At 36.0% G+C, this 18,194-nt stretch overlaps 1 protein-coding gene across 4 annotated transcripts; it reads left to right on the top strand.

Annotated features, from left to right (window-relative positions):
* Positions 1–9,167: 9,167 nt before the first annotated feature.
* Positions 9,168–17,128, top strand: LOC109048080 (myelin basic protein-like). Of its 4 annotated transcripts, none has more exons than XM_019065770.2 (6): positions 9,168–9,459; positions 10,678–10,746; positions 11,866–11,892; positions 12,328–12,348; positions 13,769–13,858; positions 15,700–17,128. In XM_019065770.2, exons 1-6 carry the CDS (start codon positions 9,340–9,342, stop codon positions 15,748–15,750), a joined length of 378 nt encoding a protein of 125 aa, XP_018921315.2. In that variant the 5' UTR covers positions 9,168–9,339; the 3' UTR covers positions 15,751–17,128. The 4 variants fall into 4 exon arrangements, with proteins under 4 accessions (XP_018921315.2, XP_042632575.1, XP_042632578.1 ...); XM_042776641.1 differs by having other exon boundaries at positions 9,170–9,459; positions 10,642–10,746; XM_042776643.1 differs by lacking the exon at positions 13,769–13,858 and having other exon boundaries at positions 9,177–9,459; positions 10,642–10,746.
* The last annotated feature ends 1,066 nt before the right edge of the window (positions 17,129–18,194 follow it).

The raw sequence follows: 18,194 nt of genomic DNA, 5'->3' as shown, positions 1-18,194 counted from the left end.
AATCTATTTTCTTAAGGATCTCAGGGCATTTACTTGCACTTCTTCTGGGAGTTCTCTTCTCTCTCCCCTTTTTAGACACAGCTCTCAAAGGACTTATCACACAGTATGTGTTGGACACTGATATATGTTTGACTCCACACCACTTCTGTTTGAATGATTTTGGGATGTTCATCATCATCCATTAAAAAAAAAAAAAAGAAGTTTACTGTTAGCTGCTCTCTCATGGTTTGGGGTGTGTTCAAGGTTTGTGTAGTTGCTTTTTGTTCTGTATCCCTTTTTTCTTTGAAAAATAAACCTTAATAAAACCATTGTTTTAAAAAAACAGTTATTATTTAAAAAGCTGATTACACATTCAGATTGCCCCCTCTCTCATACTGAATGGTTTTCTTTAACCCATGCTGCGCAACTACCAATATCCAAAGAGGAAATACAATTGCGCTGTCCTCAGGGAATCAGAAATGTTTAGTCATGTAAGATCATTGAAGAGATAACCACATCTCCAGCCTTCTGATCAGTATTGATGGGGCCCAGGAAACTATGACAACAGAATTTATAATTAAATTATTTTAAAGTAACTTGAAAGCTACCACGCATTGTCTTTTTACTGGAAAATCATTCTAACGATAAACACAAATGAGGATGTGGCCGCATATGACCTGAAACAAAAGCTTTCAATGCACGTCCAGTCAATGTTAAAACACCTGAGCATATTTCAGACATATGAGGCAATTGATTATGAGGTAAGTCAATGCAAGTTTCTTAGGAAGCTCAACAGAGCAAGTATCTCCAGAGAAATTAAAGGATCTTTTGTAAAAACCTTTTAGAGAAACAAATCGGCCTCTGACATGCAACGGTTGTTTTCAGTGTTCTTCTCGGAAGGCCTGAACATCTTACAGACATGACATCCTTGGAAATGTTGGCTGTTTTGCATGAGAAAAATGTAATGTATATTAATTCAGCCACTCATCAATTTTCTTATAATCACTCTGAATGATTATTAGGCTCCTCTTTACCGGTTTAGATTGTTTTAGAGTCGTTCAGCCTTTGTGTGCTGCCCCTATGTGATCCTGAGGTACTGATGTTTCCATGGTGACCGGTTGCCTCTTCTCAAAGACCAAAACATTTTTTCTCCCACTGTGAGAGACCGTGCTGAAGCTGATCATGTTTTTCTGGGTCAGATGAGTCAAACACAATGTGGTTAAGCTCTTTACAAAGATCGTTACTTATCAATTTTAATCATATGGTTATTAAAAGTAGGGAAATCTTTGCTTAAAAGGTGTCATCAGAACTCTCAAATGAGTAATGGTCAGCATATCCGTATAATGCTTGTTTCAGCACCATGGACAGAGGCAACAAGCGCTAAGCTCTTCAACCAAAACATCCATTTTCACTGAAGATACTTCTGATGGCTTCTTTTAATTTTAAAAGAGACAAAAATAAATGACAATAAATAAAACAGTAATTCAGTGCTTTGTCTGCTGTAGTCACATTTTTGACAAGTCTGACGCAATGTGCCCTGATGCATAAAGTTAATCATTAGTCTCTCTCCTTCATTTCTGTAATAGCCAAATATCTTCTTGATTACTGTAATAGATGGGTCAATAAAATGCATAATTTTGATGGACACTCATTCAAAACACCTGATTAAAATAATGACTTGCATCATCCTTGTTAGAGAATGTACAAACATGAGTCTGCTGCATATAATTACTAATGAAACTCATTAAAAACCCTGAATATTTTGTTGAAAATACTGAACAGTAAAATGATATTTACATCTGTTTAATATGCTATACCTTTCATTATATGGAACTGTTTTTGTCAGAAATTCTCCCACATCAATTTAAACATTCATCAGATTGCTTTAAAGTGATATAATGTAATCTTTTCTGTAAAGTTGCTGCCCCACAAAATGAAAAGCAACATCTCCTATTTTGCTGCCCTGAATGATGCTGTTGATTCACCACTATTCATTTGCTTCCTCTTACCCAAAGCAATATTGCTCAGTCAGAAATGAAATTGTGAATAGATCTCAATATTTCCTCAAAAGACTTGCCCAATGTCATTCTCCTCTCATGTGTCCTCTGAGGTAAGTACTCTGGCATAGCCTCTTTTGTGACAAGTGCTATATGACCTGTTGGAGGTTTTACACAGAAGCAGACAGACATTAGATCAGGAAACGGAGGGATGAGTGATTGTCGTGCTTCATTTGAACTGTGGAGGGGGTAAGAGAATATACTCTCTAGTCTAGAGACTCCCTCAAGACTAGAAGCTCTTGTTCTGGACAACACCTAACCAAAGAGGGAGAGAGAAATGAGCAGAAACTATAGAAAAAGACATCTTTTGTGATTCTGTCAAATCTTTTCAGAAATTTAATTAATATTTATACTCAAGCACTTAACACTTCAGAGATAATGAGTGCTTGCACATTTCATAATTGGTTAAATTCTACAGTTAATTAATTCAGAGTTGGCTCGTTTGGTTAGGTCTCAGTGAAAAGCATGGATTCTATGGATGACTCAGTCCACATGTATTATTGTGTGAGCCTGAAGGGACCTTTGCACCCTAAAAATAGTAACTGTTCACGTGGAAAACAAACGCTTTGTGTGCACACAGCTCTGGCTGGCTCACTACAGCGGATGAATTTCAATCAATCAATTGCTCACTTTCTGTATCAATGGAACATCTATCTTAATCGTGCAAAATTTCTAAAATATGTTAGAATGGCCTTTGTGATTAGTTTATACTGAAATATATACTGCCTGACTTACATAAAGTATAAAAATTGATTTTAAATATGTGATATTTTAAAACTGAATCACATTGTTTGCATTCATGCAATTATTCAAAATCTAAATGAAAATGGTGATTGTTATGCACCCGATTATACTTAAAATATGCTCTCTTTGAACAGCTGTGTTGTGCGTACTGTTTTGTTAGTAATTAGAGATAAGTTAAATATAATGACTTTGATTTTTAAATCTCATTCATCAAAATCAAATATGTTTTATTTAAAGGGACAGTTTACACGAAAATAAAAAGTCTGTCATCACTTACGCACTCATTCCAAACCTGAATGACTTTCTTTCTTCTGTTTACATGTATGTGTATATATATGTGGATATATATATATATATATATATATATATATATATATATATATATATATATATATATATATATATATATATATATATATATATATATATATATATATATATATATATATATATATATATATATATATACACACATGTTTGTTTTTGTCAATTGTGTGGACATTACATAGGCATAATGGTTTTTATACTTTACGAACTGTATGTGCTATTGCCCTACACCAGGGAGCATGTTATTCATGTTAAAGTCACCACCTAAAATCAGAAATGCAGTAGGACAGGAATTAAACACACCTGAACAAGGCAATCAGTGTTTTCGGGATTACTAGATAGACACAGGCAGGTGAGTTTTTATGAGGGCTGAAGCTAAACTCTGCAGGATAGTGGACCTCCAGGACCAGAGTTGCCTATCCCTGCCCTACACCAACCCTACACCTAACCCTACCCCTTACAGGAAACTTTGTGCATTTTTACTTTCTCAAAAAAAAAAAAACTCATTCTGTATGGTTTATAAGCATTTTGAAAAATGGGGACATGGGTCACCCTCTCCTTGTAATACCTGTGTCATACCCATGTAATTATACAAAGTTGTGTCCTGATATGTCACAAAAACACGCACACATATCTACACACATATGTGAGTGTGTGTGTGTGTGTGTGTTACACTTGGTGATTCAAGGACGAAGGCGAGAGGATTCAAATGCAGATGAGTTTACTGAAGGAACTAACAGGAACCAGGACGACAGACACCATAAACAGGAGCAAACCAAACACATAACTGTCAGAAATTAACAAGACTAGAAAAAAGACCAGGGCAAACATAGGAGTTTAAATACACAGGTTAACACATGGGGTTCAATGAGCTGTCATAGGAACTAACAGGGAAATGGGTGTGGTCAGTTAATCAAATGAACAAAGGAAGTGAACAGGGAAACAATAGGAACAAAAACACAATAGAACACAAGAGTCCTAAAAAACATGCAACAATATTCTTCTGGGATAATTCACATAGGCACAGGTGGAAGCTTTTTTTTTTTGTCTTATTTTGAATCTTATTCAACCAGAAAATTTCCAAGTTAAGTTTGTACTGTAAGGGTCTTCTAAGACTTACATTTTACTTAGTGCAACATGCTTCAAATATAAAAGACTATTCTATTACTCTAATGGATTCTAATGGAATTAATGAGCTTCAATACAGATGTAGGACATTGATGTAGGCTTGCATAGTTCATGGTCAAAAATAACACTAATGAAGTTGATGGGCCCATAAGCTGGATAATTTTTTATTTTTTTCCCCTCTATCCATATGTTCTTTGAAGAATTTGATGAATTCCATGTTAATGCAACTTAGATTTTCAGAACTCTTAGCACTTAGTGTATCCCTTTGTATTTAATGAGACATAACTTTCACTTCGTGCAGCATAGTTAGTCTACTGATAAATGACTCTTTATAGCTCAACTGTTGCATGTCACCAACATATGGGTTGCATTGCCAGGGAATATGGATGAAAGTATACTTGAATGCACTTGGATAAAACATCCAGAAAATAATAATAATACAACTGTAATAGATGACTCTACACACATTCCTCATTGAGTTTTAAATCCTTCAAGGCTGTGATAAAGAGCTCCTAGTTTTTGAAACGGAGCAAGCATCAAATGTTGTTTTACTACTACTAAGTTTACAAATTATGAAGGACCAACACATTTTAAAACATTTACCAATCCACATTAAAAGCTTTAAAGGGAATGTATACAATCTAAAGTTTTGCCCTTAGAGAAAAACCACATGCACTTCATATGTGCAATCACGTGAAATATGTGAAAACACATATGAAACAAACATGAAACATGTGGTTTTGGATCATTTTCATGGTGTGAAACAAATGTGATCACATGTGACCACATGTGAACAAATGTGGACTCTGACAATATGTGACAACATGGAAACATGATCACAGATGTTTCACGTATTTACCATGAAAATGTTCCAAAGCCACATTTCATGTGTGTTTCATATGTGTTTCACAAAAGTTTTCACATGTGTTTCACATATTTCACATGTGATTGCACATGTGAAGTTCATGGTTTTTCTGTAAGGCTGAGATTGAATAATAACCATTAATGCATGAAAGAATCAAATGTTAGAGTTCCTTGTGAGTTAAGGGGTTGTCAAAAGCCATTAATTTTCAACACAAATTGGCGATTTTCCCTTTGTGGTGCGATTCTGAGCAGTTGAGTTCAGTGTACGCAAATAATTCGCACCATGTGAGGCAGCATCTACCAATGGGAGTAAATATAGTCAGGGGTGCACATAAGTGGTCCGCAGGCCCACATGCAGGACCAAAATAAGAAATGCGCTGTGTAAATTAGATCAGAGCGCGTGTTTGCGTACCGACATGGTTGACAGCTGTTAATGCACAATTACCATCGACAGACTGTACTGTATAAGATCACTATTCAAACTGAAAGCATAAATCTTCATGATCTTTAGCTAAATTACTAAATGTAAATGTAAATCTAGGCTACCCGCTAACGTTTTCAAAGCACAATGCAAAACTGTGACATTTCACAGTACTGTATCTTCTGCCATGTCTGACCAAAAACAGTTTAAGGGACAATAAGGAGTGCTGTGCATAAAGATGAAATAAAAATCAAGGGTTTCTGAGCCAAAGAATAACAACTGTGAAAAACAAATCAGCTTGAATTACGCTACAAAGACTCCATTGTGCGTTCGGTCTTTGGCAGAACTCAGGAACAGCGCTCCACCAGTAAAGCTGTGATTCTGTAACACAACCCTCTATGTTCTGTACACATCCTATAGACAAACACTTATGTTGTGCCATATGTCTCCCTGCCTGCAAGTCATGTGTCCTTGATTTCTACCAAGGGATCCATGATCCTTCATCAATGTGGCCACCAGAAGGTGTTGATGTCACATGTCCGCTGGTAACCGCAGCTGCCTCCCTCCTGCATCTCTGTGCTCGGGTCATTGGAACCGTGAAGAATAGCTATTGTGATTGCTTACTGGCTTTAATGAGAGACTGCAGGGTTTTCTTGGAAATATATTTGATTAATTACTCAAACAAGTTCCCTTAAAACATTCATTTTTAATTAAACAAACATTTTTCTTATTTTTTTTTTTTTTTTTGGTGGTGTTGTGTGCTAATGTGCAAAGTTCAATAAACATTTTTTTGATAAGATTTGATAAGATGCATTAAGCACTGTTCTATGCACTTTGTCCTTGGTATATCTGATCTCAGTGTTCCGGAGGGCTGTCCTAATTGTTCCTTCTGGTGGGTAAACAAGGCGATGCTAATGCCTCAGTGATAGGCCGCCAATGATTCCATCAACTCTTGGCATCCTCTCTCAATCCTGGACATAAGCATAATGCTGCCATTTGTTTTATGTCACAACAATATCATACCCTCAAACTTGGCACTTTCATGCAAGGGCAGAAGCTCACAGAAATGTTCACTTTACAACAAAGAGTACAGAGAGGTTTAAAATTTAATGGAGTCCCATTTTTCTTCATGAACTATGTTTGTGGTTAATAGGATGTTAATGCACATTTTCCAGTGAGGTATGGGCTCCTCATGGGATTTAAATATTGCAACATAAAATGAATAATTTATTATTTATTTTGTTTAAATATTCATTAGTGACATTCATCAGACCACGTGAGCCTCTTTGTACAAAAGGTCTTCCACGGAAGCACAAGCTGTTTAAATTGTTATACTGTAAATATGTGTGTGTGTGTGTGGGGGGGGGGGGTGGTATTTCTATATTTAATTTTATTATGTTAGATACACATAATGCAAGTGTATAATAAAATTTTTAAATTTGTATAACTTAAAATTGTTTAGACATGTACTAAACATGCTGTCCAGGCAGCCGATATGTCCTGCTCTGTCATCCGGAGTTCTCTTGTTTGGCATTTAGATCTCATGGATTTGTGACATTGGTTACCATCTGTGATGATCAACCTTGTCTTCTTGTATTTCCAATTGCAGATAATTTAATGACGTCTTCAGAGGAAAATAGCTATTTAAGCTGCACACAGAGTTATTTTACAGACATGTTCACTGTGATTTCTCCATAGCAAATGGAAGTGGTGGTCGGGCCATAGCTGCTCTGTAGGCGTCTTGGTCATGATCCGCATACTTCTCGTTGTTTTGGGCTCTCTCCCATGTTTGTGTCCCACAAGAACACATCAAGAATTGTATAGTTTGACCCTATATGTCTTTCACCCCTTTCAGGGCAAAAAGGCCTCTTGTCTTCAACACAAGGGTACTTGCAGTGCAACCTGCCCACTCCCTGCATTCCTGCACTGATCTCTTAAAGAGCAGTGGGAGGTTAGTAGATAGCCAGCCTTTCAGCCAACAGATGAGCTTCTGTGAACTGGTCAGAGTGAAGAAACACAAGCTACTAGTTCCATTTATAGAGATTCAGGATTTGCTATAAATTGGGACTGAGAGGCCAGGATAACTTAGTTGAATATGTGCATAGATAAACACTTGTGAGGAACGTGTGTTGTTGTAATGCTCTGCAATATGGAAGATGTGCATTAAAGCTAGTTTACTGGTCACTGGTAGTGCATTTATATAGATTAATTATTACTCAAAATATACAAGTAATATAATAGGGAAATATTTGGGGAATCATTCATTATCTATGTCCTAGATTTAAAATATGTTTTAGCATTGAAGAAGAGATGAGCAATTAAACCATCTTTAAATTGCATTATAGAAATAAAAGTCATAAAGAGTAAAAGTGTTTTAACATTTTCTTTCAAATACATGGGATTCATACAGAATCTTTAGCTTGATCTAGTTTCAGATTTCAATTTGGAATCGTATAACATTTTTCAAATTATTGCAGGCCTAGATTTGATTGTATATGAAATTGACTGGATGTGTTTACCAACTCATATCTGCTGCGCCGTTTTTTTTTTTCCTCCTCAGCGATTTGTTATTTGCCTTAACATTTTAGATTATGCCTATTTGCACAGTAGTATTGCTGTATTTCTAGTACAGGAATGAATTTCCTCTACTAATGACCTTGTGGAAAAGGAAATTGCAGCCTCACATCTGGGTGATCATAGTGAAGGAAAAGCCTTCATTTATATGATCTGAAATTTAGATGTTTTTGGGAACAGATAGTACAACAAAAACAAAAAGAGAATACATTTTTAAAAATTCAAGCAACATATTTTATTACAAAACACTGTAGCCTTTGTTCTTTGGCCAAACTCACCACACAAACAACTGTCAATTGTTTAAAAAAAGCTGAAAAAACAGCATGCTGAAGCCAACAGCATTTTTAACAGCACTTTACCCTCAACAGAGATAGATTTGTCCGTGTGTTCATAATGTTTCTCTGAAAAGCATGGTGGGCACCGTGCTGAGTATCACACACAGTGGTTGGTTAATGAATTGCAAAGTCATTGAAAATGAATTCATTTGTGGATATTTCAAGATGGGAAGGGAACAGAGCGAGCAGGCAAGTGCAGATTACACCATTTATCCAAGATACAAACTGCAACACTTACTTTAAGAAATCAGTCCAAGAACTAGTTCACAGCATTTTAAAATAAAATTTATCAATGAAATACTAGAAGGCGTGTTTCAACCGTAGCATGACATCATCAGGGTGTGTCTGTGTTGTTTAAACTTCTGGAGACGTTTCATTGATACAGTATGATAAACCACATGGCAACATTTGTCTGAAGCTAACAATTCCAAATCCTATACGTTGCAATATACCATATGTAATTTCTCAATGTAAACTATTTATATAATGAACATGAGTCACCACAACAATGGTTTGATAGTGAAGAACAGCTTCAGCACAGTGCTCTAGTTCTTTCTGATAGACAGGCCTTGTTGTGCTCGGCCCAAGTTGAGGCAGATGTGGACTAGAACAATAGCAGCTCCTTTTATCAGAGAGCAGGGTAGTGACACCCTCCGCAGGCACACAAGGGCTCGAAAGAATGCCTGGCACCGGCCCAGAATCACTGACGCTATTAGAGACCCACCTCATCTCCCGTGATGCTGTGCAACAGAGGGGACGACACCTTCAAAGGCCAGCCCTTCTTCCTTAGAAGCGCCGAAGACTATCGAGAAAGTTTGCAGAGTGTCCCCAGAGCGGACTTTGGATTGAGTGGAAAAGGACATTCGTGGGCTGTCCAGACTGTAGACCACCAAACAGATCAACACCTAGAATGGCCACTTCAAGCACCTCTGGACAAAGTACCTTTGGGCTGGGCAGGAAGAAGAGGGCACCTGGTCTCCGGGATCAGATTGGCAGGTTCTTTGGAGGAGACAAAAAAAGAAAGGGAAAGGTGAGTCAGTTTTTTTTTTTTTTTACTTGTTTTCCAAAAAATTGTCATGGTCAATAACAACTTCTCAAAATTTCTTGGGGATATATTGGTTCCAGATTGAGAAGCTGAATTTGAATATAGATTAGATGATTGCATTTGTGTCGCATTGGATTGGATGTGGTCTACAGATAAACAGAAATACTTAACTCAAATTCAAATTACTCTCCACTGCAAATAGATTGACTATTCTGATTATAGAGTCTCAGTTTACATCTGCAAAAATGTACGTTATTCTCTGTTTTGCATATTGGCTGACATGCATGATGGTATTCTGCTATGTGAATGCAGTTTTCCATAGTATTGTACGCGTGTATCGCTAATGATTTTAGTTCTAGTATTTGAGTTTCTGTTTATTTACACAAAATACAGTCTATATCTATGAATAATGTACAATTTTTAAGCTAAATTTAAAAGTTAACGTGCATATCAGTGAAATACTGTGAAATATATTGAGTATTATTATTATATTATGATTTTTTTTTTACAACCTTTCCAGTCATGTTACCAGATAAGAGGATGATTCCCCAAGTTTAATTTCATGAAGCAACTGAAGAACTAGGTCTTAAATCCTGCTGATGTTGAACAAATAGCTGAATATGGTTCAGAATAATGTTTCTTCCAAGATGAATGTTCAAACACTGTTAAGTCTGCTTTAGCAACTGATTACATTTATGGGCGTTTATTTATTTATTTATTTGGCTTCAGCAGCAATCAGTGAAGGCAAAATGGCTCAAATGTAAAAACCACTGAATTCTCACAGCATTAAGAAGCTTTGGGCACAGCTGTTTGCAGTGCAAGTGATATCATTATAGTGGTTTGCTGTTCTGCTGGTAAAGTGCGATTCAATTACTGCCTCTACATAGAGCTTTATACTGTTGACACTCATACCTCCTTGTTGCATTCTCATTTTAATGTTTAGAGCATGTCAATTTGAATGCAAATGTAAATTTAGATTAGCATGATATTTTTTTTTCCATCTTTACCTCTTCTGTGTATTTGTGGCTGACTTTTGCCACAGAAATAAAAAAGATTGGTAATGTAGTAAAATCTATTGAATCTTTAATAATAGACTTTCCAGCCCCGGAAGTTGTTTTAATATATGTTACAACTTGACTTTAGACATTTCTCTTTCATTTATATGAAGGCTCATTTCGTGGTCATCTATCCTCCTCTCCACAGAGACCCCAGCACTCTTCCACCCGTCGTCATGGAGATGTTAACCCTGTGGTGCATTTCTTCAGGAGCCTTGTAAGTATCCACATGTGCTGACATGGATTTTTAAGTGCCAAACTTCAAACAGTGACGTGAAACCAACAATTGCAACCCTAGAAAATAAATCAATTCCTCACAAGACATGAGAATGACATTTTCACACCTCCCTTGCTCTCATCTTTAGCTCCCACTGATCCTAAGAGTTTGTTACCACTCTCAAAGCACTGAGCAGCAGGAAAACAATACCTCAGCTGGCTCAAATATATTAGAAGAGCATATATATTTGATGAAGACTATTGAAAAGCGTGCTTTTTTAATCAAAATTCCATATGCCAAAGACATGCTTTGGTCTTAGACATGCCACATTGTGTCTGGCCATTTGCTATCTTAAGTTTGCATGCCAAGTTTGTCGTCATGTTGAACATGCAGCCCGTGTTTTCTTTGCTACAATATCCAGACTTGTTTTTGTGTGAGACAGAAAACATTACACTCACTTACATCACTAGTGTTAGTTTCTCTTGTTTGTAGTAAAGAATGAGTCACTCTTTGAAAGTCACTGTTTCAGATGAAAAGATGAGAATATACTCTTGTGTTCGTGGAAACTTACCTGACAGAGCATGTTTAGCATTTTATTTGAAATGATCATTCTGCTTTAACATTACCTTTTTTTTTTCGTGATGTAAGATGTGATATGTAAATATTAAATTCCACTTTCAGATGACATGATTTGACTTCAAACCAGCATGCAGATTTAACCTCATTACTCATTTTCTTGAAAACACAAAATCAATTCTATAGAAAGTAGATACGACTGTTAACGTTTCTAGTCGTAAATTAAAAATGGTATTCTGGCAAGCACTAATTGCACAGTTGTTCCTTAGGTCTGTGGGCTTGTTCATTAAAAAGATACAGTCTCTGCTGTCATTAATCATCTGAACTGCAAGGAAGCCTAATGATCGACCCCCATCTTTAAAGTGAAAAGTTTTCAAGGATTAGTTGTGTAAAGGTTGTTCAAGGATTGCTTATCTTGTGTGCATTACACTGGATAACACAACGTCTCTTTATAATAGTCAGGCCTCTAAATTAAAAGCTGTGCCTGTGCCTTTTGAATGCTTAAAATGTTCCTTGACTAAAAGTTTCAATTTGTTTCCTTGGGTGTCCTCTCCTCGTCCCAAGTCGAGGGTAAGTCTTACATCCCATTTTTCTACTGGCATGTATCTAATCCCACTGTTTAAAATGGGTTGGTATATGCATTTTTAGTTATAAACTTTGTTTTTCACAGTTGTTATTTGCTTAGTATAACAATTTAAACAAGAAAATTTGCAGTGAAAATCTTCAGTAAAAAGTGCTTTGCCTTGGGTATAAATGGTGACAGAGAAAGAATGTGATATCCGTAATGCTTTATTAGTCAACAATTACCTCTAACCATGAGGTTACCACCACCCTCTTAAATTAATAATATAGCTGGTTCCTAGCAGACAGAATAGATTTGACCCATAATCATTTTCTATGCCCTCTCATATCCAGCAATGAAATTAGAAATTCATCTAAGAAGAAAATTAATGAGTCTACTTTTTTTTTATTTCTTTTCTTTTCTTTTTTCTTTTTCATGTGCAGTGGAGAGAACTGCTGGGTCTGGTATGTTACTCATCCTTGACGTGATTCACAATTGCATTCACAGACACCCTCATGAACAGATCTGATTGGTTGATTACAGGAAGTCTTCTTGTCCTGTCTCATTTCTAATAGATCTGTCGCATTACTTAATCATTTGTTCTCTTCTTTGTGAATTAACCAATGCATCGCTCTAATTACAGCTGCTGAACTTTTTACTGGGCTTCATGCGATCTTCTCGTTAACCTATGGGATTGGATGATTTATAGGTTGAATGGGTTCATTTTCCACAAATCTACAGATTTATCAAATTTTTAGCTTTGTGGATGGCCAAGACGTTTAGGCCCATGCCATTTTTTTTTTTAGTGGAGTTTATTAAGCATTATTGAATTGTGCTTTCAGTTTAGCCACATTCAATGCTTTCAATACAATTATTGTGCTTATTAAGGCACACTCTCATAAGATTATGTATGCATAATTTCAATGCAGAGCACTGTAATGTTAAAATGCATGAAATAGGGATTACTTAAGAAATCAGTTGTAATTTTAACTGAATCTTTCATGTGATTCTGAATTTCCACAGCTTTTAGCTGAGCTATAGTACAGAAAAGAGTGATCTCAGGCACTGAAATAATTAGAACATTATTAGCGTTTTCATGTTTTTGCTCGTTTTTCAGTTTCTTTCTTTCTTTCTGTAATTATTATAATTTTCTCTTCTTTTTTTTTTTGCCTTGATTGTTGTGCTCTTTTTTTCTGATGGGATTTCTCCTGAACCAGAGCGACTCTCTGCTTCTTGATGACTTTGAAACAGCAAGGTTTTTTCTGAGTCTCAGCCGGTAAAGCAGCTTTCTCTCTAGGGGTCTTCAAACTCTTCATTCCTCCAGCAAACTCATACTCCAACCCATCTACTCCTTTACCAGGTCTTGATTCACTGACTTACCAGTGCTTCCTGTGGGTATTTTTCATGTGATGTTTAACTCCACAGGCTCAAATACATAAAGGCATGCAGCATTGAATGTATTTGGACAGCAATAACTGACACAAAAAGCGTTTTTCTTTGGCCTGCAAAACTCTTTTATTCAGAACATTTCCTATTGTAGATCAAAATATGTAAATAACCTGTGTTATGATTATCCTCCTATGCTGCACTCTTGCCATCTCTAAATCACCCCCTCCTATAATACTTGATGTGTAGCAAACATGTAACATTCTCTATGCTTCAACCTCCTATTGCACTCTTCATTTGTAGACATTGGTGCAGAAATGCATTGATGCATCACTAATCAAAACATAGCACAGAATGTATACTGGAACTAGAAACACTAGAACATTTTTTTTTTATTATTCACAGTTTGAAATAACATCACATAGAAAAACATATTCATAGTATATCAGTAAACAGCAGTGGGCTGGTATCTTCTTTTCTTCATAAACTGTATTTTAGGCTTCCCCATCAACGCATGGCTCGGAGAGCATTAGATCGCCTCACAGACGCAGAAGGGAACAGAACACACTCTCCAGAATCTTCAACCTGGTGAGCCTAAAACAGCAGAAAACAACTCTCTGAGAAGACTATCATACATATTTAAGATCTTTTTTTTAGCTGTTTAAAAAAAAAGGTTATTCTCATTTAAGCGCAATTACAGTTGATTGATGCTTCTTTATGCAAATGCCTACAAGGAAAGCAATTTCAACATCGAGATGTAATTAAGTCTATTAAAAACGTTCGATAACGAGTTGTTGCATAGATTGTAGCTTTGAAACCATCTAGAACTCTCTTTCTGTGCTTGAAGAGGCATGTGAAAAAGTGAATGAGAATGTCCTTGATAAGACTATCGACTGCTTCTGTTTCTGACCCAGAGTCACCTTCAGTATGCAAGTCCAATAATATCCATCTCTCACTAAAGTAATGACACCTATCCTGTCAGTGAGGGCTGTGCAGTCTTTCAGCAGTCACTGAAGGTCTTTTATTCACTTAAGCTTTTCAAATTCAATATTTAGGTTATAAAGAAAGCCTGTCTCATCTATTTTAATTTTACAGTCAAAGTTAAGTCTTTCTGTGTGCCTCAACCTTGCTTATGTTCACTGAGCAGTCATAAGCATTTTGAACTTTTGCCCAATGCGGGGCAAGTATTCACATCTCTTCATGCTTATTCTCATTGACTGCAAGTAACATTTGATTTTCAGTGGATTAAGGAATATCACCTGCTCCTAAAAAGAATCGTTCACACTGAAGTGAAAATTCTGCAATCAATCACACATCCTTATGTCTTTCCAAACCTGTATGACTTTCTTTCACCATGGAAAGTAAAGATGTTAATCATCACATCTGAGGTGCTTTTTCCATGCAAAGAAAGCAGATGGGGGACCAAGACAAAAAAATATATAAGGACCAAAATAATAATAATATTATAATAATTATTATTATTTGCTTGACAGCCATGGTCACCATTATATGGAATCAATGAAAATAGGAAAATAGGTCACTGATAAAACATAGTTCACTATTCGTATATATGCATATGTATGTATTATATGTGTATACTGTACATAAACTACCATTCAGAAGGTGAATGTTTTTGATTACATTTTAAACATTACTCCAGTCTTCAGTGTCACATGATCCCTCAGAAATCATTTTAATATGCTGTATTGGTGCTCAAGAAACTTTGTTTTCTAATGTTGAAATCATGATGAATATAAGTCAAAAGAACAGCATTTATTTACAATAGTAATCTTTTGTAGCATTATAAATGTCACTTTTGATTAATTTAAGGCATCCTTGCTAAATGCAAATAAAATAAACAAACAAACAAGCTTACTGACCCCAAGCATTTGAATGGTAGTATATTTATAAATGTATATATTTGCAAGTATCTGGTCCATATAATTTTTAAACAAGTACTGTTTTTAACGTTTTAAGTGTTCTCGTTTAGCTCCAATTATCTACCTCATCAGCTCTTTTCCTAATTCCCTTTTCTCCCTTTTGCATTTTCCACATGACAATCTCTTCTGAACAGAGGACACAATCAAATCAGACTGGCTTTCCACATCCATTGTGCTGTCGAACTAAAACGCTGAGTGCTCAGATCACTCTTTTAGAAATACTTCTACAATATGGATTACTCAACATGGTCATTTTTTGTTATTAAATTCACTAGTTTTGACATTGAACATATGGTCCTTCACCCATTCTGCTGATGCTCTGTGCTATTTCTGTGCAAGCTTCAGCATTTATTCTTTTGTAATAATATGTTTCAGAACTAACATTGATTTTGACCTTGCATAATCCAACACATCAATGTTGAGAAGGTTTCGTGTTACGCAATTGACATGACAATGACCATACAATGACGATTTTCTCTCCGATCTCAGGGAGAAAGCCGATCTCGCTCTCCACCCAAACGCTGGAGCACCATCTTCTGAGCCCTTCCCCGACCAGAAAAACACCAAGATGGAAGAGAGTGAAACGGACGCAAAGCAAAATCTTGAGAGGGAGGATCTCTGCCCTTTACACTCACAAGTCGCAGCAAGTTTAACAGACTAACATTAGCCATCTTCGCTTCCTAGATAGAGATGCAATCCAAGTATTTGTTGTTACATGCCTGCAGGGTTTTATAAGCATGTGTGGACTGTATGTGTGCAAAACTGCTGCAGTAATTGTCAAGGGTCAGGAGATGCGATAGTTGGATGTCTAGTTGCTATATTGGAAGTCTCCCTCCAAAATTTAGTTAGAAAATGTCCAAGAAGATCATCATCCCTCAAAAATGCAGATTAACTAAGAGGTTTGATTATTAGTCTTAATTGACCGAACTAGACAGATTGTTTCTCTGTTTGTACCATTAAACATAAAATTAGGATATAATGACCATCAAGACCCCATTATTGTATAATTCGGAATTCACCTCAGATGTATCTTACACAGTGGGTTGCTTGTGTGCTATCCAGCATTTGATGTGTGACATTAGTCCTTGTTCTACAGTGAAGAAGCCTCTCCATGGTTGAGATCAGTGTTCAGCCTCAGTGATGTGTAGTGTATATTTATGTTAATTGTGGTCCTTGTGTTGTGTTATATATTGGTTATTTCCTTTGTACCAAGAACTATGTATATAGGATTCTTTATTGTGTTTTGAGCAACATAAAAAATGACCTAATATTAAATTTGATTTATTTCAGTAATTATTTAGCTCTTTTATTAGAAACATGCCTTAAAATTATTAATCAAAGACTAAAAACATGATTTTGTGGAATAGGGTATAGATTCTAAGCATATCTGATGCTTGGATTGTATGCCCTCAGATGTTGCACTGCAGTATGTGTGTTAAAACAGCCTGTAAATGTTGTCTGCGTCATTACGTCTGCAATTTTGATGTTATTTTAGAAAGGTCTCATGTAATCACCAGGGGTAGGATTAATATTTAAATAACAGACATGCAGAAATCTAGGACAGTCACTGGGAGCATAAAGGGTATGAAACCGGTGGAAGGAAACCTGAAAGTGTATGAGGGATAATGTGAGAAATGAGAAGGAATTAAGAAAGAGTGTGGTGGAGTTTATTCAGCTGATTTTTATTTCTGTGATGTTTCTCACATGTCTTAATAATGTTCATTGTTGCATGTCTCATAGACTCTTCCTGTATGTGCTGTTTCTGAAATACTGCTGAATAAACATTAGGTCAAATATTCTCCCTGTCAGCGCTGGATTTTTCTCCAAAATGGTGCTACAAGTGGCGAGGTGTTCTGATGTAATATCTTTAACCCTCCCTTTATTTATAAAGTAACTTAAATAAAGAATCAGAAATGTATGCAGTCTGTGTTTGATTGTGTCTGTTCATCCTTTGAGGTTCTCAAAAATCAGTTTCTCTGTCTTTCTCTTATTAAGTGTTTATATCTTTCTTTCTTACTTAAAACACTGAACTGAAAGAATAAAAAAGGGAAATAAAATAATTGATTTAGAAGATTCTCTCTGAAGTAAATGACCTTTGCTTGGTGTGCTCAATCTGGTCAATTGTGCATGAGATAGACAGACACTTGGTGCTTTCACTTTAAGTGTCCTTAAAATAAGTCTCTTGAAAGGTCACTGAAATGCCTTTAAACCGTTTCAAGATGCCACATTTATGTGTCAAAACAGAGTGCACATATTAGCCTTAAGACCTGGATTTGCCAGGAACGCTATCTATTTTATTTGCTACAATGCTAATGATAATAATTGTAATAATAAGCCGTTATTAGCTGCTGAAAAGAACACATTAAAAGAGCATTTCAGGAACATTATGCTAACATTAAAACAATGTTCTATTAAAATGATTAAACCAGACATTTTTATGTTCTTAGAATGTTCCAAGTATTTCTAGAATGTTGTGTTGTTTTAAATTAAGTTGAAAGAATGTTACAGAAATATTATACTAACCTCCTTGGCATACTCCAAGCAATACTGAATTTAGAGGGTGAAAAGGCCAGACAAAAGAAGCATGTGACTACTTATAAGGCACTTGAAGACCTGCATTAGCATGTGACATGTGACTTCACTGCATTGCAAACTGTATTGCTGCCATTGTTTTTAGCATATGTGTGCATACCAATGCAATGCCGTTGCCATAGAAACCAATGCAGATATTCAGTAAAATGAAAGAGCCTCACAGGACACACAAATTGGATCTGAACAGTTGCCATACACAGTGCAGACAGTCAATCATTTAAATCAGATTCCAATCAGATCCACAAATAATTGGATTTGGACTGACTGTCTAAACAAGGCTGTAGACTGCTGAAGCATTAACTTAATATAGCCTACTTTTTTGTCATTCCATATAGAATGATGCAATGCAGAAGAGCAGCATCATAATCAGAAGAGCAGCATCAGAATATCAT

Source organism: Cyprinus carpio, chromosome A19, assembly GCF_018340385.1.
Source record: "Cyprinus carpio isolate SPL01 chromosome A19, ASM1834038v1, whole genome shotgun sequence".
Lineage (NCBI taxonomy): Eukaryota > Metazoa > Chordata > Actinopteri > Cypriniformes > Cyprinidae > Cyprinus > Cyprinus carpio.
The sequence above is the reverse complement of the archived record's forward strand: the minus strand, read 5'-3'. Positions and strand labels throughout refer to the sequence as shown.